Source organism: Lithobates pipiens, unplaced genomic scaffold, assembly GCF_037356315.1.
Source record: "Lithobates pipiens isolate NorthernLeopardFrog02 unplaced genomic scaffold, aLitPip1_a1.2 Scaffold_16, whole genome shotgun sequence".
Classification (NCBI taxonomy): Eukaryota; Metazoa; Chordata; class Amphibia; order Anura; family Ranidae; genus Lithobates; species Lithobates pipiens.
The window spans coordinates 104451464-104477325 of NW_027507748.1; the positions used below are offsets into that span (position 1 = coordinate 104451464).

General features: G+C 42.7%; 1 protein-coding gene across 3 annotated transcripts in view; it reads right to left on the minus strand.

Moving 5' to 3' along the window:
- LOC143981934 (uncharacterized) overlaps nt 1–25862 on the minus strand; it is a 64262-nt gene that overhangs the window by 32551 nt on the left and 5849 nt on the right. For all 3 annotated transcript variants that reach the window (XR_013274383.1, XM_077480189.1, XM_077480190.1), the window contains exons 2-5: nt 13126–13716; nt 7210–7797; nt 3832–3907; nt 1046–1164 (exon numbers count right to left, since the gene is read on the minus strand). Coding sequence is in view for 2 of the 3 variants with exons in the window: in XM_077480189.1 (XP_077336315.1) it covers nt 1046–1164; nt 3832–3907; nt 7210–7797; nt 13126–13713 (1371 nt within the window). In the remaining variant the exon portion in view is untranslated. The remainder of the gene's footprint in view (nt 1–1045; nt 1165–3831; nt 3908–7209; nt 7798–13125; nt 13717–25862) is intronic.

The window sequence follows — 25862 nt, forward strand, 5'->3', positions numbered from 1 at the left end:
GCTATGCGGGGCAACCCCCCCTCCCACCACCATCCAGTGTGGTGCTTCTCTGGGCTCTCCCTTGCCATTGGGGACCCAGAGAAAGAATCGCCCACCGCCAGATGACTACCATAGAGATTTCCGGTGACCGCATGGTCACCAGTCATCTCTATGACCGTCGGAGGCCCGGACGTGACTTTTTCTCCGATCTCATGCTTTCCAGCCTGGAGGTGAGATGTGGGTCTTATTGACCACGCATCTCTCCATAAAGAGGACCTGTCACGAACGATTCCTTTCACAAGGAATGTTTACATTCCTTGTAATAGGAATAAAAGGGATCAAAAATTTAAAAGATGGTGTAAAAATAAAAATGTAAAAACGCCACTGCTGAGCTCGTGCTGAGAAGCGAACGCACGTGTAAGTCCTGCCCACATATGTAAATGCTGTCCAAACCACATGTGAGGTATCGCCGCATGCATTAGATGGCGAGCAACAATTCTAACACTAGACTTCCTCTATAACTCTAAACATGTAACCTGTAAACAATTTTAAAGCGTTGCCTATGGAGATTTAAGTACTGAAGTTTGGGTCATTCCATGAGTGTGCGCAATTTTAAAGCGTGACATGTTTGGTATCCATTTACTCTGCGTAACATCATCTTTCACATTATACAAAATAATTGGGCTAGCTTTACTGTTTTGATATTTTTTAAAAATCAAAAAAAGCGCGTTTGAAAAATTGTTGCGCAAATACAATGCGAGATAAAAAGTTGCAACGATCGACGTTTTATTTCCTAGGTGTCTGCAAAAAAAATAAAAATAAATTATGATAGAGATATATATCTATATCTAATTTATTTATTTTTTCTATTGTGAATAAAATATGGGTCTTGTAGTCCATTGCATTCTGTTTTTATGCAATTTTTCACAGTGTCCCAACTTATTTGGAACTGGGGTTGTCTATGCAATCTTCAGGATTTTTAAGCATGTGTGCAAAAAAAGCAAAAAATAAAAACCAGCCCTGGCAGCAAAAAGGTTAAAATGTGTGTTTGTGGTAGTCTGATTACCTTCAGTACTTTAGCCTTTTCTTGAGCTTTCATGTATGTCAGGAACTCCAGGTCTTCACTGCGACACTCATAGCCAGGCATCTTTTCCAATACTCCTGAAATACGCATTTGATTCAACCCTGCACCAAAATATAATTAAAATGGTTTCAAAATCATCTAAAATGCACATATACACAAACAACCTCTTATTGTCAAAACAGGAGCATAAAACATTAGGCTCACACTACAAGGCAAATGTCAATAGTCAAAAGCAACCAAACCGTTTCAGTAATGATGCTTATAAACTGAAATGCAATTCACTGTAATAGGTACCTACACTTTCCACTATGTACTACATAGTAACAAAGTCTTAAATTTTAAGAAAATTCTCATTCAAATTGAGAAAATCAGCTTAAAGCGGAGTTCCACCCAAAAGTGGAACTTGCTTTTTAAGCACTCCTCGCCCCTGCCATGCCACATTGGTGTACCCTTTTTTGGTGCGACTTCATCTTTTCGGCCGCCTAGGCGGTAACTCCCTGCCAGCAATCTTCTGGGACACAACTCAGGTCCCAAAAGATCGGCTGGCCAATAGAGGAGCGCAGCTCGACGCGGACATGCACAGCACGTGCCCGGCCGTGAAGCCGTAAGCTGTCACGGCCGGGTGCCCACAGTTACCATGATGGCGCCAAAGAGAGGGAGAGGATCTAGCCTCCGGGTGGCCATATCACTGGACCGTGGGGCAGGTAAGTGTCGGTTTATTAAAAGTCAGCAGCTATGATTTTTGTAGCTGCTGGCTTTTAATAAACTAAAAAAAAACTGGTGGAACTCCGCTTTGATGTAGTTACATTTGTGATTTTCCTGTACATAAAGTAGGTTACAAATGAAATACAAAAGCTGACTGCATGCTAGGCTGGAAACAGATGTCTTTCAGACACTTGGTATTGGAAGCCTTAGTCTGTTGTATGCAGAACAGGTTTTATAGAAGAAAACTCTGCCTCTCTGGAGTAAAACATCTATTCTATGTTGTTCTTGAGAGTCAAAGATACATACAGGTTTGTCAATATAGCACTGGGATAACTAGTAAATCAGAACATCTAACTAGCTCTCAGTTTACCACTAGAAGATCAGTGAAAGACAGACATATCCTTATTTTGTTGCTATGGATTACTGGATAAGAAAAGTGGTCATCTGCCTCTACCGCAGTTTCTGGTTTTAGATCTGGAATGACACTTGAAGCACCAACTTGAAAATCTGACATTGAAAAGAAATAATAATTTATACTGTACTTCAATGACCAGTTCATCAAATAAATACAAACAAAAGTGGATAAGACTTGCGGCTATTGATTTTTTTTTTTGGGAGAATCTTTGTTATTCATGTTTTGGATAAGGCCACTACTTTCAGTGCTAGCTAAACTGCATTTACAAAAAAAGAAAAAAGAAAAAAACCCCACACACCACACATGGCAGGGGTTCAGGTGATGGCAGTCTAATGCCCCGTTTACACGGTTGGATTTTCCGATGGAAAATGTTCAATGGGAGCTTTTTTTTTTTTTTTTTTTTTTTCGGAAATTCCGACCATGTGTAGGCTCCATCGGACATTTTCTATCGGAATTTCAGTCACACAAAATTTGAGACCTGGATCTCAAATTTTCAGACAACAAAATCCATTGTTGGAAATTCCGAACATGTGTACACAATTCCGACGCACAAAGTTACATGCATGCTCGGAATCAAGCTATTGAACTTAATTTTTCTCGGCTCGTCATACATCACCGCGTTCTTGACGTTCGCAATTTCTGACCAACTTTGTGCGACCATGTGTATGCAAGACAAGTTTGAGCCAACATCCGTCGGAAAAAAATCCATGGATTTTGTTGTTGGAATGTCCGATCGTGTGTATGCGGCAAAAGAAGCGAGGCAGGTGAGGATTTATATCCACCAAGAGGATTGTGGAGCCCTCTTTGCATAGAGCCCCTTTTTTACTTTGCACAACAGCTTACTAGATGGCAGTCCATCTCTGAAGGAATTAAATTAGCCCAAGCGATATTATAACTTTATCATAGGACCAATGGTCACAATTCACCAGGACAGGAGAGACCAAGCCATGGCTTTATGCGTCTTATGGACACAAGAGCAGTCGGCTTTCTCTGGAGGCACTGGCCAGAAGGGGGGAGTAGCCAGGAGCGCTGGGGGGGGGGGGCGAAAATAAACTACTGCACAGAGCAGGTAAAATATGACATGTTCATTAATTTAAAATAAAATGAAGCTTTAATACTGTATGAGCTACGTAAGCGGTCTAAAACATATCTGACTGGTTGGTCCTGTGGGCTGCCACGTTTGTCATCTTTCTTGCTCTGGAGAAACATGTTACTCTTCTTTGAAGTCAAAGAAAATGTCCTGATGAAGCATCTTTGAGAAATGTTGACCTTTTGGTTTGCTACCATTGACGTTATGTACAGTGATTTATACGCTTTTGAGCAATGAAGATATAAACTTAATAGGGACTTGTGTTTTTATTATGTTTTTTTTTTTTAAGTTGTAAATAAAACATATTGAAATGTTATTATGCGTGTTATCCCTGGTACCAGTAGAGTGCTTTTTTCATATGGTAAAAAAATAAAATAAAAAAAAAACAAACAAACACACACACTTAAAACTGAATGAACATGCATTAGAAAGATGCCAGATTACATCCTTTCATTTTTATTTTAATATTGTTCAAATTAAATATTTTAAAACTTTAAATAGAAAGCATAAATACATGAACATTTAGCTGGTCACTACTTTATTAAATTAAATACTTGCCTTGAACAGGTAGTTCACTTATTCTCCTGATAGTATGAGTCTGCTGGCTCAAGGCCTTCACCTCTTCAGCAGTTTCCTCAAATTAAAAAAAGAGGGTAATATTTGCTTACATTTTATCATTTTTAATTTTCTGTACAAATTGAAGATGTGCATTCTGCATACTGTACACAGCAGTGTCTACTAAAAAAAAAAAAAAAAAAAAAAGATTGTCTAAAGTACCATATATCCAGCCACTTCAGTGAGTACCGTATATACTCGAGTATAGGCCGACCCGAATATAAGCCGAGGCCCCCAATTTACCCCCAAAAAAACTGGCAAACTTATTGACTCGTGTATAAGCCGAGGGTGAGACATGCCTGTCCATCCCTGTGTGTGTGTCCGTCCATCCCTGTGTGTCCGTCCATCCCTGTGTGTCCGTCCATCCCTGTGTGTCCGTCCATCCATCCCTGTGTGTGTGTGTGTCCATCCATCCATCCATCCCTGTGTGTGTGTGTCTCCATCCATCCATCCATCCATCCCTGTGTGTGTGTGTGTCTCCATCCATCCATCCCTGTGTGTGTGTCTCCATCCATCCATCCATCCCTGTGTGTGTCTCCATCCGTGTGTGTGTGTGTGTGTGTGTGTGTGTGTGTGTGTGTGTGTGTGTGTGTGTGTGTGTGTGTGTGTGTGTCCAGCCTACCTTTGTCCCGAGCCTCCGTCCCGTGCCTTGCCTCCTTGCCTCCGTCCCGTGCCGTGACTTGCCTCCTTGCATCCGTCCCGTGTCGTGCCTTGCCTTGCCTTGCCGCCGCCGTCCCGTCCCGTCCCGTGCCGTGCCTTCCCTTGCCTCCGTCCCGTGCCCTCTTCGTCGGCGGCCATTGTAAAGTTCAAAAGCTGCGCCGCCGCCTTCGCCTGTGATAGGCGGAACACTGAATTTCCCAGCAGCCTGTGTTCCGCCTATCACAGACGTCGTATCATCCTCGTCCGTAGTACGAGGATGATACGATGTCCGTGATAGGCGGAACACAGGCTGCTGGGAAATTCAGTGTTCCGCCTATCACAGGCGAAGGCGGAGCCGGAGGCGCGGCTTTTGAATAGAATGGCCGCTGTCTGTCTGCTCGACACGCTGATCGAGCGGGCAGACAGCGATGACTCGAGTATAAGCCGAGGGGGGCACTTTCAGCCTCAAAAAAGAGGCTGAAAATCTCGGCTTATACTCGAGTATATACGGTATGTGTCGCACGATCTACATCAGCAACAAGGACATCTAAGGCCTTGTTCACACCATACATGCATAAAAACGGATGGAAAAAATCGTGCAGATTTCACTTGCAGAGACATGAGTTTACATCAGTTTTCATGCGTGTTTTAGTGAGTCTTTATACACAATGACATCAGTTTTCATGTGCTTTTTTTTTTTTTTTTTATGCACAGCTAGAGATCATCACTTTCTCTTCTGCCCTGCTCACACTACAATGCTGATGTCACGTCAGTTTTTTTTCCATGCAGAAAACTGCATATACTTTGCAAGCTCCTTTGCAAAAAAAAAAATCTGCACGTGATAGCAATTGTTCTGTTCACGCCACAACATTAGTAGGTCACACTTGCTTGTCTCCTCAACCAAACTGTCAAATCACCAAATGGATGGTGTCATAGCTGATCACATGTGCAGCACCATAGCAGTTTCAGATCAAAGAGAAGCAGCTTCCTTGGAGGCAAAGAATAGGAGAGTTTAATGCCATTTTAAGGCTGTCAGCAGATCTTCCTCTACAAATTCAAAAGTGCATGAAACCAGAGAGCAACGGAGCATGTGCAGAGCAGGGTGAGGCAGTGTATTGTTGGATTTTACACACTGCAAAAGGAGCCAGCCTGAAGTAATCTAGCAGGACTTATTTCTGACTAAAGTTTTACTTTAACCGCGTGCCAACCAGCCGCCGTCATTATACTGCGGCAGGTCAGCACGATCCCGCAAATTGCCATCATTGTACTTCAACTCGTGGGATCGGGATAGCAGGCGCACGCGCCACTGCACTGTGGGGGTGCCGATGCTCGTGGCAGATGGTAGCAATGACCGCCAGCCATGACCCCTTCCCTGCCAGTGACATTTTTACAGTAATCAGTGCAGGACTGATCGCTGTATAAATGCCAATGGTCCCAAAAATGTGTCCGCCATAATGTGGTAGTCCCGAAAAAAAAAAAAAAAAAAGCTATAAATCTATCCCCTATTTTGTAGAAGCTATAACTTTTGTGCAAACCAATCAATATACGCTTATTGCACTTTTTTTTTTTTTTTTTTTAAACCAAGAATACATATCGGCATAAACTTAGAAAAAAATCCGCTTTAAAAAAAAAAAAGGGATATTTATTATAGCAAAAAGTACAAAATATATATTTTTTTCAAAATTGTCGCTCTTTTTTATAGCGCAATAAATAAAAACTGCAGAGGCGATCAAATACCACCAAAAGAAAGCTCCATCTGTGGGGGGGGGAGGATGTCAATTGTTTGGATGCAGCATCACACTACCACGCAATTGTCAGTTAAAGCAACACAGTGCTGAATCACAAAAAATGACCCGGTCATTCAGCAGCCAAATCTTCCAGGGCTGAAGTGGTTAAAAAACCCACAACCGTAAAAAAATCAGTCTGCATTTGCACTAAAGCATGCTTGTTATACTCACAGTGGAACCTAAGGGGTTAATCTTCTGCATTATGTAATGAGGTTGTTTGATCCTTTCTTCTCTGATCTTCTCCTCTTTCCACTGACTCCTAATAATTTCCTGATAATCCAGAGGCAGGGAACAAGCTGCACATGCTCAGTTTGGTGTGTATTGCTAGAGTTTTTTTTTTGTTCTTGGGAGGGTGCATGTCATCAGCACAGGGCTAATCAGCACTGTCCAGACAGAGGGTCAGGGGTCCTGCATCCTGATAGGACAGTCAGTGCAAAAGGAAAACTCATCCTACAAGATTTAACAAGAGGCCGATAGAAGTTACAAGACTGCTATATACTGCTGATGAGAAAAAGGTATTTAGCAGTTTATATTTACTAAAATAATTGCATTTCCATGTACTGTGTAAGACCAGATACAGTGAATGCAGGGTCCTGGGTTTAGTAACACTTAGAACACTTTCACACTGTGGCGGGGGGGGGGGTCAATGGCAGGGGCACTTTAGCAACACCCCAAAGATGCTGCTTGCAGGACTTTTTTCCCCATCCTGCAAGCGCACTGCTCCAGTGTGAAAGCACATATGCTTTCCGACTGGAGAGGCAGTGTGTGAAAGTAGCCTTAGTTTTAAAAGTGTAGAGGAAGGGCAGCAAAATAATTTTAAAATGTATTTAAGCTACCCCAAAAACAAAAAACAAACAGTCTATGTACCTAGAGTAAACTCAATGAAAGGACTCACTTTGTGTGCACTGATCTTTGACATTGGATTCCTTTTCTCTAGGTCTTCCAAAGTGTCAGGCATGTTTAAATCCTCTTCATTACTTAGAATTTCAGTTGTGTTACATCTTACTGAGTTAACGGTCCGGGACAGTTTCTGCACACTGCTTACATTCTGGATATTGGGGGGAATCCCTCCCTGTACTGGACATTGTTCAAGCTCAGCCAATAAAGGGGTGCGGGACAGCTGCCTACCAGAAGGGACTATATTGTCTATGTCTTTAATTGAAAAAGACCTCAACCGATCAAATGACTCATTTCCAGGTTCTTTTGGCTCAAATTTCTGTGAGGGGAGCAGAGGTAGAACCCCCGGACCCGGAGAGCGAGGAAGTTGGCGTCCAGTGTGTAAAATATTACCAGGAGATGGATAAGCTGAGGTCTTCAATTTATATTTGTTTTTTACACGTTTCACTTCAGGGTCATTTTCCCTCTCTTTACGCTTCAATTCTGCAAATTCCTTTAGAAGGTTTATGGCATCTTCTTCTCCAAGGGCAGTTTTAGAGCATTTCCAGCCAGGTGACTTCCTCTTGGTGTCAGGAAGAGCCATCACCTACAATATACAAACACCATAAATCAGAAAGAAAGATCCCATAATAGTACTCGCTCAGTTAGTTTATAAAGGCACATACTGGGACATTGTCCAACCTGTTTTAGGAATATTCAAGTTGCTATGTGTGGAACTTACACATGCAAATTGTGTCTTTTTAAATATGTAAACTATTTTGCAGGTTTCATTGATTTTGGCAAACAACCCTATTTAATGAGGCGATGCAGAGTAACAGAAATATGCTATACACTAAAGCTGTCATGACGAGTCGACGTAATCGATTACGTTGACTACAAAAATACATCGAGGTGCGTTCCGGGGCGTCGATGCGTCACAGTGCTCAGTATCTCCCGCTCTCCTCCATGCTGCCGTCCCCCTCTCTGTGCCGCCGTCCCCCTCTCTTCTCCTCCTCCGTGCCGCTGACCCCCTCTTTTCTCCCCCTCCGTGCATCTGTCCCTCTCCGCGCTGCCGCCCCCCTCTCTCTTCTCTGTTTCCCCCTCTGTGCTGCCGCCCCCCTCTCTCTTCTCTGTGTCCCCCTCTGTGCTGCCCCCCCCCCCCCCAGTATCTCAGGATGGAGAGCAGAGGTAGAAGCCAGTAAACCCGGCTCCTTCGTTTTCAGAATGGACAGAGTCAGTGACCACTGACTCTGTCCATTCACATAACTGAAACATGGTAACCGCTTGCGATTACGATGTCTCAGTTAGGGTCCATTCACACAGGGGCAACACGACTTTCAATAGGACTTTTGGAGGCAACTTGGACACGACCTGAACACGATTTGGGGCGACTTACAACACGACTTTAAGACCGGGCCACCGCTTGTAAAAGAGCTAGAAGGAGGCGCGGTGGCCCGGCAAGAACAACCGAAGAGGGGGACAAGACCCCGAAGTCGGAAGAAGAGGGCGGTGGCGCAGAAGGCCGGGCTCCTCCACTAGTAAAAGAGCTAGCAGAAGATAGGGGAGGAGTCCGGCGAGAAGACCCCCCAAGACGGAAGAAGACCCCCAGAGCTGTGTAATAAACTATTTTAACCCTGTGTTGTGTTTTTTTTTTACATTTTTTTCACAGGTGAATGGGTAGGGGTACATTGTACCCCATACTCATTCACATAGGGTGGGGGGCCGGGATCTGGAGGGCTCCTTATTAAAGGGGGCTCCCGGATTCCGATAAGCCCCCCGGCCGCAGATCCCGACAACCAACGGCCAGGGTTGTCGGAAAGAGGCACTTTTCCTCATCAACATGGGGACAAGGTGCTTTGGGGTGGGGGGGGGGGGCGCGCGGCCCCCCTTCCCCAAGGCACCCCCCATGTTGAGGGCACGCGGCCTGATACGGCTCAGGAGGGGGGGGGGGGGGGGGGCGCTCGCTCGTCCGTGTTCAGATAAGGGTCTGGTATGGATCTGGGGGGGACCCCCATGCCGTTTTTTCGGCGTAGGGGGGTTCCCCTTAAATTCCATACCAGACCTAAGGGCCTGGTATGCTCTCGGAGGGGGAACCCACGCCAAATTTTTTTCATAAATTTGACGTGGAGTTCCCTCTTGAGAGCTGATAATTCTGTGAGAGTCGCCTCCGTACAGACGGAGATCCGACTTGGAGGCGACCTCCATTGAAATCAATGGATACTGGTTGCCTACAAGTCGGATTGAAGTAGTACAGGAACCTTTTCTGAAGTCGGAGCGACTTCAGTAGTGTGCATTAAGACGGCTCTCATTCACTTACATTGATTTTTACATGTTGTCCGACCTGAGGCGACCCGAAGTCGGATCTGAGTTGCCTCTGTGTGAACGGACCCTTAATGAATGGAGAGAAGCCGCTGTCTTCTCTCCATTCATTATCAGTGCAGCAGAGGCTGCAGAGAAAGGGACTGGGGAATCTCTGTCCCCAGTCCCTTTCCGTGTCTCAAATGGGAGATTTCAAAGGTCTGTTAAGACCCCTGATATCTCACCATAGCCCCCTCAACAGGGCTGATAAAAAAAATTGCAATAAATAATAAAAAAAACACACTGACACTGTCCCCACACACCCTCCCCCTTAAAAATAGAAAACATTGCAAAAAATAAAATTATAAACATTCATGAACTTCTGACATATATATTCTTTTATCTTAAGTTTACAAAAAATAAAAAAAAGGTAAGAATAGAAGAAGTACACACACACACACACACACACATATATATATTATTATGTATGTATATAATATATATATATATATATATATATATATATATATATATATATATATATATATATATATATATATATATATATATACACACACATACACACATACACACACACACACACTGGTTATATTTTTTTATGTACTTAATTTTTTGTAAGGTTATCCAAAGGATTAATTAGCTAATCAAAAAAAACCAAAAAAACACTAGATTCATAAAAAAAAAAAAAAAAAAAATTAATAAATAAATAATCGGATAGTCGTTGACTAATCGAAAAAATAATCGATAGATTAGTGAATAGACAAATTAATCGTTAGTTGCAGCTCTACTCTACACAGTAGCAAATGGTAACCAAATTCTATTTCAGTGCTGTCAGATAAGTGGTTATTAATGAATGCTTGCTGTGCATTACTGCCATCTGCACATCGTCGTAGATCTCTGCATTTTCTCACTGATAAAAGCCTGCAAATGCAGCAGGACACATACAATTTTGACTATTTTCAGCCAGTTTAGGGAATGAGTTCACCTATGGAACATGTTACACCTTTTTTTCTTTTTTTTTTGGGGGGGGGGGGGGGGGCGACCATGTAACATGTTCCAGCATCTGCCTACTCACTTCCTCTCCCCGTGACAGTGGGCGGAATCCTGCCCCCACTATCACAATTTGAAAACAGCTCAATCGTGCAGGGCTCTGGCCATACAAGCACGTCATTCATTTTCATTCAGTTTCCAGTGAATGAATAGAATAAAAAGTATCATCATCTATTGCAGTTGAGAGCTTAGAGTTTTTAATAAACTACAAGTGCACTGGTGACCGTCCTCGTAGTTCATATCCTGAGGGTCTGCAGAACGTGGGTACAATGCTCTGCAGACTCCTTAGAAAAAAAAAAAATACATTTTTTTTAATATATATTATATATATATTTATATTAATAATAATTGCGCACTTCTTTTTTTTCTTCTTCAAAGGGTGAACTTAGCCTTTAAAGCGGGGTTCCACCCTAAAGTGGAACTTCTCCTCATCGCAACCCTCCCCCCCCTCCGGTGTCACAATTGGCACCTTTCAGGGAGGAGGGGGGTGCAGATACCTGTCTAAGACAGGTATTTGCACCCACTTTGGGGCATAGAATTCCACGGGAGTCTATGCTTCTTCCTCTCTCGGCGCACTGTCTGCTGGGACACACACGGGTCCCAGAGACAGCGCGGACCATTCCCATTGCGCTGCGCGACTCGTGCATGCGCAGTAGGGAACCGGGAAGTGAAGCCGCAACGCTTCACTTCCGGATTCCCTCACCGAGAATGGAGGCGGCAGCAGCCGAGAGCCTAACGATCGATCGGCCTCAGCTGCCGACATCGCTGGAACCTGGGACAGGTGAGTGTCCATTTATTAAAGTCAGCAGCTGTACTATTTATAGCTGCTTGCTTTTAAAAAAAAAATTTCCAGTGAAATCCCTCTTTAAGAACATTTAAGAGCCCATAAGCCTGCTCCTTATGGGATTGTGTCAATGTGCATTTGAAACGCACTTCGAGGGCAGGTCAGCAAAACGTTATTGACTTTGAGTATCGCACATAGAAATCCAGAGACTGTTTGACTTGCTTTACGTCATGTTTTTTGGATGCAGCATGTCCTAATTAGGAATGCGCTCAGGCGTGTTTGCATGGAACACGTGCAGAGCCCTCCAGGAAGTCTGCGCAGCGCTGCGCTAATCACAGGCAGTGAGACATTGCCCGATTTCTGCAGCTGCTTATCGGGGAAATGTCTCACTGCTTATGATTAGCGTAGCGCTGCACCGACTTCCTGGCGGGCTCTGCACGTGTTCCATGCGAACACACCTGAGCTCATCCCTAGTCCTAATGAAGAGCGTGTAGAGCAGATAAAGCAGTCTTTTGTTAGCAAACACTGTGTTAGGACAGAAATATGGGAGGTGTAGTTTCTTATCAATCAGGTTCCCTGTGAAGAGTCTACCCCAGTACCAAACTGGAACATCACAAGATTCAATGGAGTATGTACATTTCTGATTGAAATGGAAAATGCATTGAAGCTTGGTGCAGGTGGAAACCATCAGTCACATTTGAGATTCTTAAAAAAATAACAAGAAGGCCCACACAAAAACTTAATTTTCTTGCAAATAATGTCCCTCACAAAAGGTAAATGCAGGAACCTAACACATCAAGAAAGGTCTCTGACCACTTAGCCACCTAAAGAAGACTTGGACATTGACAGGACACAGCATTTCATATAGCTTCAGTTTCTCATGGAGCGACTCAAAAATCATAAATTTTCTTGCTGGCATAGTTGATACTTCAAAAATCCTGGGCACATCACACCTCAAATATATGGAATAGGTTGGAAACATTCTATCAAAATGGGAACTTTAAGATTATTTCCTTTTTGGCCAAACCGATATTTTTTTGATACCTTTAACCACTTGTAACAAATGTAGAACATGATATAGTACATAGGGGTTTAGTTACTAAAGGCAAATCCATTTTGCACTGCAAGTGCACTTGGAAGTGCAGTCGCTATAGATCTGAGGGGGACATGCAAGGATAATAAAAAACAGCATTTTTGCGTGTACATGATTGGATGATAAAATCAGCAGAGCTTCCCCTCATTTCAGATCTCCCCCTCAGATATACTGTCACTGCACTGCCAAGTGTACTTGTAGTGCAAAATGGATTTGCCTTTAGTAACTAAACCCCTATGTACTATATCATGTTCTACATTTGTTACAAGTGGTTAAAGGTATCAAAAAGATATCGGTTTGGCCAAAAAGAAATAATCAGACACAGGCTGAGCTGCTGTCTGGTGGTTGGATGATTTCTTGAGGTGACCCAACATTATATTTTTATACTCATTGTATGTAAAAAAAACATGTAGCTGTGTTAAACACTGAAAGATCCTATGTATGATTAAGATGGGTGTATGGCTGATTGCAAAACTTGAACCTTTGTTTGCAGTTTATGTAATCCTGCAACTTGTTTCCTACATTTAAATTCTAATAAAGAGACTATTACTAAAAAATCCTGGGACTCTGACCAAAGAAATATTTATGTAGTTGATCCTTTGACTGCCCTACTTCACATTATCAAAACTGTCAAAATGCTGAATTACCTAAAGCAGCCTATGTACATATAAAGTCAATGAAAAACTCACTTTGTGTGCACTGATCTTAGACATCGGAATCTCATTCTCTGGGTCTTTCAAAGGGTCGGATATTTTTACATCCTCTACATTACTTATAATTACAGTTGTGTTACATATACCGGAGTTGTGGACAGTTTGAGACAGTTTCTGCAAGCTGTTGACATTCTCTGCATTGGGTTGAATCTCCCTCAGTACTTGGCATTGCTCAGGCTTAGTAGATGAAGGGGTGTGTGGCAGCCGAGTGTCAGAGGGGACCAGGTTGCCCATTTCTTTCACTGGAAAAGATGTTGATTGTTTAAAAGGCTCATTTCCAGGTTCCTGAGACTTAAATGTCTGTGAGGGGAGCAGAGGTAGAACCTCCAGGACTGGAGAAGGAGGAGATTGGCGTCCAGTGTGTAAAATATTACCAGGAGATGGATAAGCTGAGGCCTTCAGTTTATATTTGTTCTTTACACGTTTCACTTTAGGGTCATTTTCCCTCTCTTTACGCTTCAATTCTGCAAATTCCTTTAGAAGGTTTATGGCATCTTCTTCCTGAAGGGCGGTTTTGGAGCATTTCCAGCCAGATGACCTCCTCTCAGCGTCCGGAAGTGCCATCACCTACAATATACAAAGATTTATTTTTAATTTTAGAAAGTGCTATCCCTGCTTTTTAACAAGGGCAGAACAACCAATGTAGACTGTAGCAGAGTATGTGCTGGGAAACGTGTAATCACTCATCAACAGAAAAAGACACAAGAAAATTAAAGCAAAACTTTTTTTAACTAGTATTAGTAGTCTTCCTCTAATGTCCAAAGATTTGTCTGGGGAAGACTCTTTAGAAGAGTCATTAGAAGAAGCAGAACTTTTTGGGATTAGTTTATCCCTGGTGCAGACTTCTGTCCAGGTGATAAAGCACACCATTGAAAGGGAGGAGCCCCCTTTAGAAGACAAAGCGGTATTTCCCTAAAACGGTTCTGCATTTGAATATAGTGAGAATAAAGAGCACCCATCAACTTTTTGTTTTCTCTTCTACATGCTCTGTCACTGATGGGAAGACTTTCTGTTCATAAAAACATTGGGCAGAAACCAACTAAAAATGTATCCAAGGACACAGAAATAAGCCTACTGGGTTCTAGTTAACATGCAAACAAACAATCAGCTGATGTTCCCCTTTACAGCTTCACAAAGCCTTGTTTCAAAAGAGAACGTATCCATAGGCCCTCGATCGGGGGTCTCCAAACTTTCTAAACAAAGGGCCAGTTTACTGTCCTTTAGACTTTATGGGGGTCGGACTGGAACCCTCAGGAGTAGAAAATGTCCCGACATCAGTGGGAATAAACAATGCCCAATCTTTGTTGTCAGTGAGAGGAATTGTGCCTCATCAATGGTGTCATTGGACCCCATTGTTGGTGTCATTGGGAGGAACTGTGCCCCATTATTGGTAGAAATTGCACCCCGTCATTGGGAGGAATTGTCCCCCAATCATTGGTGTCAGTGGATGAGATAGTGCCCCAAGGGCCAAATAAAAGCAAGTAAATGGGCCACAGTTTGTAGACCACTGCTGAAGATGATATTCAGTTTAGTAAGGATAAAATGATTAGCTTTTTAGTCACTGATCTATATACTTATTCTCAAGCAGTGACTGAGAAAGTATTACACATGCTAGAGCAGAACAGGCCAGACAACTAGCATTTTCAAGAGGTCAGTAATAACAGCTGTACTTATCTAAAAGGGGCGAACTAGTACCAGAAGTGTTTTACCTTAACCACTTAATAACCGCCCTATAGCCAAATGACGGCTACAGGGCGGTTTCTTAACTCCGGGAGGCCGTCATATGAGTCCACAGGACCCGGCGCATCATGGATCACGGTAAACGGCCGCTCATAGCGGCCGTTTACCACGTGATCGCTCCGTCAAATGACGGAGTGATCACTTGTAAACAAACCGGCGTCATGTTATGACGCCGGTTCCTCCCTCCCCCTCTCTGTACCGATCGGAACAGCGGAGGGGGAAGAGATCGGTGTCAGCAGCGATGTGGGCTGCATCGCTGCTCACCGAAAATTAACCCCTGAATTCCCTGAAAATACTCTGCAATACCCTGCATTACTCTGCAATACCCTACATTACTCTGAAATACCCTACATTACTCTGAAATACCCTACATTACTCTGAAATACCCTACATTACTCTGAAATACCCTACATTACTCTGAAATACCCTACATTACTCTGAAATACCCTACATTACTCTGAAATACCCTACATTACTCTGAAATACCCTACATTACTCTGAAATACCCTACATTACTCTGAAATACCCTACATTACTCTGAAATACCCTACATTACTCTGAAATACCCTACATTACTCTGAAATACCCTACATTACTCTGAAATACCCTACATTACTCTGAAATACCCTACATTACTCTGAAATACCCTACATTACTCTGAAATACCCTACATTACTCTGAAATACCCTACATTACTCTGAAATACCCTACATTACTCTGAAATACCCTGCATTACTCTGAAATACCCTGCATTACTCTGAAATACCCTGCATTACTCTGAAATACCCTGCAACACTCTGCAACACTCTGCAACACTCTGCAACACTCTGCAACACTCTGCAACACTCTGCAACACTCTGCAACACTCTGCAACACTCTGCAACACTCTGCAACACTCTGCAACACCCTGCAACACCCTGCAACACCCTGCAACACCCTGCAACACCCTGCAACACCCTGCAACACCCTGCAACACTCTGCAACACTCTGCAACACTCTGCAATACCCTGCAACGCTCTGCAACACCCGCCAATACCCTGCAACACTCTGCAACACCCACCAATACCCTGCAACACTCTGCAATGCTCTGCAACACCCACCAATACCCTGCAACACTCTGCAATGCTCTGCAACACCCGCCAATACCGTGCAACACTCTGCAACACCCTCCAATATCCTGCAATGCTCTGCAACGCCATACTCTGAGATACCCAGCCATAGTCGGTGATACCCTGCAATACCCAGCCATAGACACCCCCCCCCCTCCCGCCGCCCTCCGGTGCTTCTACCGACTCGCCAATACGATCAAATCCAGAATCTTTTTTTTTTTTTTTTTTCAGGCTTCCCAGCTTAGAGGTGAGATGCGGGGTCTTATTGACCCCACATCTCACTGTAAAGAGGACCTGTCATGCCATATTCCTATTACAAGGGATGTTTACATTCCTTGTAATAGGAATAAAAGTGATCAAAAAATTTATTTTTGGGGAAAAAAAAAATGTCAAAACTAAAATAAATAAAGTAAAATGAACAATAATTTTTTTTTTTTTTTTTTAAAGCGCCCCTGTCCCCATGTGCTCGCATGCAGAAGCGAACGCATACGTAAGTCCCGCCCACATATGAAAACGGTGTTCAAACCACACATGTGAGGTATCGCTGCGAACGTTAGAGCAAGAGCAATAATTCTAGCCCTAGACCTCCTCTGTAACTCAAAACATATAACCAGTAAAAAAAAAAATTTAATCGTCGCCTATGGGGATTTTTAAGTAGCGACGTTTGGCGCCATTCCACGAGCGTGTGCAATTTTGAAGAGTGACATGTTAGGTATCGATTTACTCGGTGTAACTTCATCTTTCACATTATGCAAAAATTGGGCTAACTTTACTGTGTTTTTTTTTTTTTTTTAAGCACAAAACAGTTTTTTTTCCAAAAAAAAAGCATTCGAAAAATTGTTGCGCAAATACCGTGCGAGATAAAAAAAGCAACGACCACCATTGTATTCTCCAGGGTGTTTGCTAAAAAAACATATATAATGTTTTGGGATTCTATGTAATTTTCTAGCAAATAAATGATGATTTTTACATGTAGGAGAGAAATGTCAGAATTGTCCTGGGTGCTCCAGAATGCCTGATGGCGCTCCCTGCATGTTAGGCCTCTGTATGTGGCCACACTGTGTAAAAGTCTCACACATGTGGTATCACCGTACTCGGGAGTAATAGCAGAATGTGTTTTAGGGTGTAATTTGTGGTATGCATATGCTGTGTGAGAAATAAACTGATAATATGACAATTTTGTGAAAAAAAAAAAAAAAGTAAAAAAAAATCTTGATTTTGCAAAGAATTGTGGGAAAAAATGACAACTTCAAAAAACTCATCATGCCTCTTACTAAATACCTTGGAATGTCTTCTTTCCAAAAAGGGGTCATTTGGGGGGTAGTTGTACTTTTCTGGCATGTTAGGGTCTCAAGAATTCAAATAGGCCGTCAGTACTTCAGGTGTGATCAGTTTTCAGATATTGGCACCATAGCTTGTGGACTCTATAACTTTCACAAAGACCAAATAATATCCACCAATGTGTACTTATTTTTACCAAAGATATGTAGTAGTATAAATTTTGGCCAAAATTTATGAAGAAAAAATTACTAATCTGCTAAATTTTATAACAGAAATGAAGAAAAATTCTTTTTTTTTTACAGAATTTTCTGTATTTTTTCTTTTATAGCACAAAAAATAAAAAACCCAGCGGTGATTAAATACCACCAAAAGAAAGCTCTATTTGTGTGAAAAAAAGGACAAAAATTTCATATAGGTCCAGTGTTGCATGACTGAGTAATTGTCATTCAAAATGTGAGAGCACCGAAAGCTGAAAATTGGTCTGGTTATTAAGGGTGTTTAAGTGCCCAGTGGTCAAGTGGTTAAAGCGATTGTAAAGTCACTATGTGACTTTTACGTGCATCCCTTGCAGGTATCTCATCATTAACCACTTAAGGACCAGGTCTCTTTTTCAGATTTGGTGTTTACATGTTTAAAACGTTTTTTTTTTTTGCTAGAAAATTACTTAGAACCCCCAAACATTTTATATTGTTTTTTTTTTTCTAACACCCTAGAGAATAAAATGGCAGTCATTGAAATACTTTTTTTTCACACCGTATTTGCGCAGCGGTCTTACAAGCGCACTTTTTTTGGAAAAAATTCACTTTTTTGAATTAAAAAAAAAAAACAGTAAAATTAGCTCAATTTTTTTTTATATTGTGAAAGATAATGGTACGCCGAGTAAATTGATACCCAACATGTCACGCTTCAAAATTGCGCCCGCTCGTGGAATGGCATCAAACTTTTAGCCTCAAAAATCTCCATAAGCGACATTTAAAAAATTCTACAGGTTGCACTTTTTGTGTTACAGAGGAGGTCTGGGGCTAGAATTATTGCTCTCGCTCTACCGATCGCGGCGATACCTCACATGTGTGGTTTGACCACCGTTTTCATATGCGGGCGCTACTCAAGTATGCGCTCGCTTCTGTGCGCAAGCTCGTCGTGTCGGGGTGTTTTTAAAAACCTTTTTTTTTCTTATTTATTTTAATTGATTTTATTTATTTTTACACTTTTTTTTTTTTTTTAAAAAGGATCATTTAATGTAAACATCCCTTGTAATAGAAAAAAGCATGACAGGATCTCTTAAATATGAGATCTGGGGTCAAAAAGTCCTCAGATCTCATATTTGGACTAAAATGCAAAAAAAAAACAAAAAAGACATTAAAAAAAAAAAAACAAAAAAAAAATACCTTTAACCACTTCAGCTCCGGACCAATAAACACCTTAAGGACCAGAGGTCTTTTTGCAATTTCGCACTGCGCTGCTTTAACTGGTAATTGCGCGGTCATGCAATGTTGCACCCAAACGAAATTTGCGTCCTTTTCTTCCCACAAATAGAGCTTTCTTTTGATGGTATTTGATTGCCTCTGCGATTTTTTTTTTTTGCGATATAAATGGAAAAAGAGCGAAAATTTTGAAAAAAAAAGATATTTTCTTCTTTTTGTTATAAGAAAAATCGAATAAACTAAATTTTAGTCATACATTGAGGGCAAAATTTATTCAGCCACATGTCTTTAGTAAAAAAAATGTCAATAAGCGTATATTTTTTGGTTTGCACAAAAGTTATAGCGTCTACAAACTAGAGTACATTTTCTGGAATTTACACAGCTTTTAATTTATGACTGCCGATCTCATTTCTTGAGGTGCTAAAATGGCAGGGCAGTACAAATCCCCCCCAAATGACCCCATTTTGGAAAGTAGACACCCCAAGGAAATTGCTGATGGGTATGTTGAGCCCATTGAATATTTATTTTTTTTGTCCTAAGGGATTGAATAATGACAAAAAAAAAAATGTCACTAAATGATATATTGCTCACACATGCCATGGTTATATGTGGAATTGCACCCCAAAATATATTCCGCTACTTCTCCCGAGTATGGGGATACCACATGTGTGGGACTTTTTGGGAGTCTAGTCGCGCACGGCACCCCGAAAACCAATCACCACCTTCAGGATTTCTAAGGGTGCAAATTTTTGATTTAACTCCTCACTACCTATCACAGTTTCGAAGGCCATAAAATGCCAAAATAGCACAAAACCCCCCAAAATGACCCCATTTTGGAAAGAAGACACCCCAAGCTATTTACTGAGAGGCATGTTGAGTCCATGGAATATTTTATATTTTGCCACAAGTTGCGGGAATATTACAAACTTTTTTTTTTTGCACCAAGTTGTCACTAAATGATATATTGCTCACACATGCTATGGGCATATGTGAAATAACACCCCAAAATACATTCTGCTGCTTCTCCTGAGTACGGGGATACCACATGTGTGGGACTTTTTGGGAGTCTAGTCGCGCACGGCACCCCGAAAACCAATCACCACCTTCAGGATTTCTAAGGGTGCAAATTTTTGATTTAACTCCTCACTACCTATCACAGTTTCGAAGGCCATAAAATGCCAAAATAGCACAAACCCCTCCCCAAATGACCCCATTTTGGAAAGTAGACACCCCAAGCTATTTACTGAGAGGCATGTTGAGTCCATGGAATATTTTATATTTTGCCAAAAGTTGCGGGAATATTACAAACTTTTTTTTTTTTTGCACAAAGTTGTCACTAAATGATATATTGCTCACACATGCTATGGGCAGAAGTCAAATTACACCCCAAAATAAATTCTGCTGCTTCTCCCGAGTACGGGGATACCACATGTGGGGGACTTTTTGGGAGCCTAGCCACGTACGGGACCCCGAAAACCAAGCACTGCCTTCCGGATTTGAATATAAAATGCTACCAAAAAACCTGTTAGCGATGGCAGGGATCAGGCCTGACTCTGCGATCGCTGCAGTTATGTGTTTAGTGTTTTGTAAGTGACAGTGATCGATCGATACTGCACTTGGGTGGGCTGGGCAGAGGGGCAAAACGCAGGTGCTAGCAGGTATTTGGGCTGATCCCGCTAACAATGCGTTTTTTTGGAACCCTAAACTGCTGGGGACGCTAGTATAGATCTGATCAGATCAGATATTGATCTGTTCAGATTCTATACCACTACGGGAGGTGTATGCTTTGCGTGTGGGTGTTAGCGGTACTGGCACTAACCTAGCGCTGCCTGGGGCGACGCAGACCCTGACCCTAAAACCTAATTGATATCACCCGCTGGGTGATCAGGGGGGTTAAACCTTTATTGGGTAATAAATGGTGGGTGCCCTGATGCTATAAAAAACAAACTAACCAGAGTCACCCGTAACACTTATACGGTGATCAGTGGTGAAAGGGTTAACTAGGGGCAATCAGGGGGTTCAAATTTTTATTAGGTAGTATATGGGGGTCCCTGGCGCTATATAAAAACCTGACGGGGAACCTAAATAACTAACTGGCTAACCAGCGTCACCAGTGACACTTATACTGTGATCGCTGGTGAAAGGGGGTGAAAGGGTTAACTAGCAGCAATCAGGGGGTTAAAACCATTATTGGGTAGTATATCGGGGTACCTAGCGCTATAAAAACCTGGCGGTGAACCTAAAAAAATAACTAGCTACCTAGCGACACTAGCGACACTGATGCAGCGTTCAGAAAAATGATCGCTTAGTGACACTGGCAAAAGGGGGTGAAAGGGTTAACTAGCGGCAATCAGGGGGTTAAAACCATTATTGGGTAGTATATCGGGGTACCTAGCGCTATAAAAACCTGGCGGTGAACCTAAAAAAATAACTAGCTACCTAGCGACTGTAGCGACACTAATGCAGCGATCAGAAAAACGATTGCTTAGTGACACTGGCAAAAGGGGGTGAAAGGGTTAACTGGCAGCAATCAGGGGGTTAAAACCATTATTGGGTAGTATATCGGGGTACCTAGCGATATAAAAACCTGGCGGTGAACCTAAAAAAATAACTAGCTACCTAGTGACACATGCAGCGATCAGAAAAATGATCGCTTAGTGACACTGGCAAAAGGGGGTGAAAGGGTTAACTCTAGGGGCAATCAGGGGGTTAAATCTTTATTGGGGGGTGATAGGGGGCTACCCTGGACCTAACACTAACTGTCCTGACAGTTTTTACTGTCACAACTGACACTGAATGCATTGATCAGTAAAGAAATTATCAATGCAATCAGTGACACTGTGACTGGGGGGGGAGGGGGTTTGTGTGCCTGTGTGTACCTACATGTCAGTGTAGTGTTGGTGCACACTTACTATTAGTCTTCTCCTCGTAGTCCGGTCAAAAAGACCGCCCCGAGGAGAATGACATCACTTCCTCCTTCCTGTGTAAACAATACACAGTGGGAGGAAGCTTCTCATTGGCCAGGAGCGATCCAGAGGGGGTGGCCGAAAACCAACGGCCATCCCCTCATCACGGAGCGCTCCTGGAGCGAACCAGACCGCCGTAACCAGCGGGAGGGGGTCCGATCGGACCCCCCACCCGCTGGAAGGCAGGCACGTACATCTACGTGATTGTGCCTGCCTGTGCCATTGTGTTGACGTACATTGGCAATACGGCGGTCCTGAAGTGGTTAAGGAGGTATGGGCGGAAGTGACGTTTTGACGTCGCTTCCACCCTCCTATGGTATAGAGACGAGTGGGGGCCATCTTAGCCTCACTCGTCTCCATACCCAGCTAGCAAAAGGACCCGATCGCCTCCGGTAAGCGGCGGAAGGTGTGGGAGGGCGGCACCTCTCCCGCCGCCGATAGCGGTGATCTCGCGGTGAATCTGCCACGGAGACCACCATTATCGTACAGCCGACCGGCGCCTGAAGAGATGGATATCTCGGTTGTGGCAGCAGCTGCTGCCATTACCGAGACATCCCTCTTCAAAAATAGGACGTACATCGTCGTGCGCTGGTCGGTAAGTGGTTAACAGCAGCGTGTTTAACCACTTCAGCTCCGGACCAATAAACACCTTAAGGACCAGAGGGCTTTTTCCAATTTCGCACTGCGCTGCTTTAACTGGTAATTGGGCGGTCATGCAATATTGCACCCAAACAAAATTTGCGTCCTTTTCTTCCCACAAATAGAGCTTTCTTTTGATGGTATTTGATTGCCTCTGCGTTTTTTTTTTTTGCGATATAAATGGAAAAAGAGCGAAAATTTTGAAAAAAAAAAGATATTTTCTTCTTTTTGTTATAAGAAAAATCGAATAAACTACATTTTAGTCATACATTGAGGGCAAAATGTATTCAGCCACATGTCTTTAGTAAAAAAAATGTCAATAAGCGTATATATTTTGGGGTTTGCGCAAAAGTTATAGCGTCTACAAACTAGAGTACATTTTCTGGAATTTACACAGCTTTCAATTTATGACTGCCTATCTCGATTCTTGAGGTGCTAAAATGGCAGGGCAGTACAAACCCCCCCCAAATGACCCCATTTTGGAAAGTAGACACCCCAAGGAAATTGCTGATGGGTATGTTGAGCCCATTGAATATTTATTTTTTTTGTCCTAAGGGATTGAATAATGACAAAAAAAAAAAAATTTACAAAAAGTTGTCACTAAATGATATATTGCTCACACATGCCATGGTTATATGTGGAATTGCACCCCAAAATATATTCCGCTACTTCTCCCGAGTATGGGGATACCACATGTGTGGGACTTTTTGGGAGTCTAGCCACGTACGGCACCCCGAAAACCAATCACCACCTTCAGGATTTCTAAGGGTGCAAATTTTTGATTTAACTCCTCACTACCTATCACAGTTTCGAAGGCCATAAAATGCCAAAATAGCACAAAACCCCCCAAAATGACCCCATTTTGGAAAGAAGACACCCCAAGCTATTTACTGAGAGGCATGTTGAGTCCATGGAATATTTTATATTTTGCCACAAGTTGCGGGAATATTACAAACTTTTTTTTTTTTGCACAAAGTTGTCACTAAATGATATATTGCTCACACATGCTATGGGCATATGTGAAATGACACCCCAAAATACATTCTGCTGCTTCTCCTGAGTACGGGGATACCACATGTGTGGGACTTTTTGGGAGCCTAGCCGCGTACGGGACCCCGAAATCCAAGCACCGCCTTCAGGATTTCTAAGGGCATACATTTTTTATTTTACTCCTCACTACCTATCACTACCTATCACAGTTTTGAAGGCCATAAAATGCCAAGATGGCACAAAACCCCCCCAAATGACCCCATTTTGGAAAGTAGACACCCCAAGCTATTTGCTGAGGGCCATGTTGAGACCATTGAATATTTATTTTTTTTTGTCCCAAGGGATTAAATAATGACAAAAAAATAAAAATAAAAAATTTTTTTTTACAAAAAGTTGTCACTAAATGATATATTGCTCATACATGCCATGGTTATATGTGGAATTGCACCCCAAAATATATTCCGCTACTTCTCCCGAGTATGGGGATACCACATGTGTGGGACTTTTTGGGAGTCTAGCCACGTACGGCACCCCGAAAACCAATCACCACCTTCAGGATTTCTAAGGGTGCAAATTTTTGATTTAACTCCTCATTACCTATCACAGTTTCGAAGGCCATAAAATGTCAAAATAGCACAAAACCCCCCAAAATGACCCCATTTTGGAAAGTAGACACCCCAAGCTATTTACTGAGAGGCATGTTGAGTCCATGGAATATTTTATATTTTGCCAAAAGTTGCGGGAATATTACAAACTTTTTTTTTTTTGCACAAAGTTGTCACTAAATGATATATTGCTCACACATGCTATGGGCATAAGTCAAATTACACCTCAAAATAAATTCTGCTGCTTCTCCCGAGTACGGGGATACCACATGGGGGGGACTTTTTGGGAGCCTAGCCACGTACTGGACCCCGAAAACCAAGCACTGCCTTCCGGATTTAAATATAAAATGCTACCAAAAAAACTGTTAGCGATCTCAGGGATCAGGCCTGACTCTGCGATCGCTGCAGTTATGTGTTTAGTGTTTTGTAAGTGACAGTGATCGATCGATACTGCACTTGGGTGGGCTGGGCAGAGGGACAAAACGCAGGTGCTAGCAGGTATCTGGGCTGATCCCGCTAACAATGCGTTTTTTTGGAACCCTGAACTGCTGGGGACGCTAGTATAGATCTGATCAGATCAGATATTGATCTGTTCAGATTCTATACCACTACGGGAGGTGTATGCTTTGCGCGTGGGTGTTAGCAGTACTGGCACTAACCTAGCGCTGCCTGGGGCGACGCAGACCCTGACCCTAAAACCTAATTGATATCACCCGCCGGGTGATCAGGGGGTTAAACCTTTATTGGGTAATAAATGGTGGGTGCCCTGATGCTATAAAAAGCAAACTAACCAGAGTCACCCGTAACACTTATACGGTGATCAGTGGTGAAAGGGTTAACTAGGGGCAATCAGGGGGTTAAAACCATTATTGGGTAGTATATCGGGGTACCTAGCGCTATAAAAACCTGGCGGTGAACCTAAAAAAAATAACTAGCTACCTAGCAACAGTAGCGACACTGATGCAGCGATCAGAAAAATGATCGCTTAGTGACACTGGCAAAAGGGGGTGAAAGGGTTAACTAGGGGCAATCAGGATGTTAAAACCATTATTGGGTAGTATATCGGGGTACCTAGCGCTATAAAAACCTGGCGGTGAACCTAAAACAATAACTAGCTACCTAGCGACAGTAGCGACACTGATGCAGCGATCAGAAAAATGATCGCTTAGTGACACTGGCAAAAGGGGGTGAAAGGGTTAACTAGGGGCAATCAGGATGTTAAAACCATTATTGGGTAGTATATCGGGGTACCTAGCGCTATAAAAACCTGGCGGTAAACCTAAAAAAATAACTAGCTACCTAGCGACACTACTGCATCGATCAGAAAAATGATCGCTTAGTGACACTGGCAAAAGGGGGTGAAAGGGTTAACTCTAGGGGCAATCAGGGGGTTAAATCTTTATTGGGGGGTGATAGGGGGCTACCCTGGACCTAACACTAACTGCCCTGACAGTTTTTACTTTTACAACTGACACTGAATGCATTGATCAGTAAAGAAATGATCAATGCAATCAGTGACACTGTGACTGGGGGGGGGGGAGTTTGTGTACCTGTGTGTACCTACATGTCAGTGTAGTGTTGGTGCACACTTACTATTAGTCTTCTCCTCGTAGTTCGGTCAAAAAGACCGCCCCGAGGAGAATGACATCACTTCCTCCTTCCTGTGTAAACAATACACAGTGGGAGGAAGTTCGTCATTGGCCAGGAGCGATCCAGAGGGGGTGGCCGAAAACCAACGGCCATCCCCTCATCACGGATCGCTGCTGGAGGGAAACGGACCGCCGTACCCAGCGGGAGGGGGTCCGATCGGACCCCCCACCCGCTGGAAGGTAGGCACGTAGATCTACGCGATTGTGCCTGCCTGTGCCATTCTGATGACGTATAATGGCAATACGGCGGTCCTTAAGTGGTTAATTGTATTTATTTTATTTATGAAAAAGGCTAAAACACCTTTTCTCA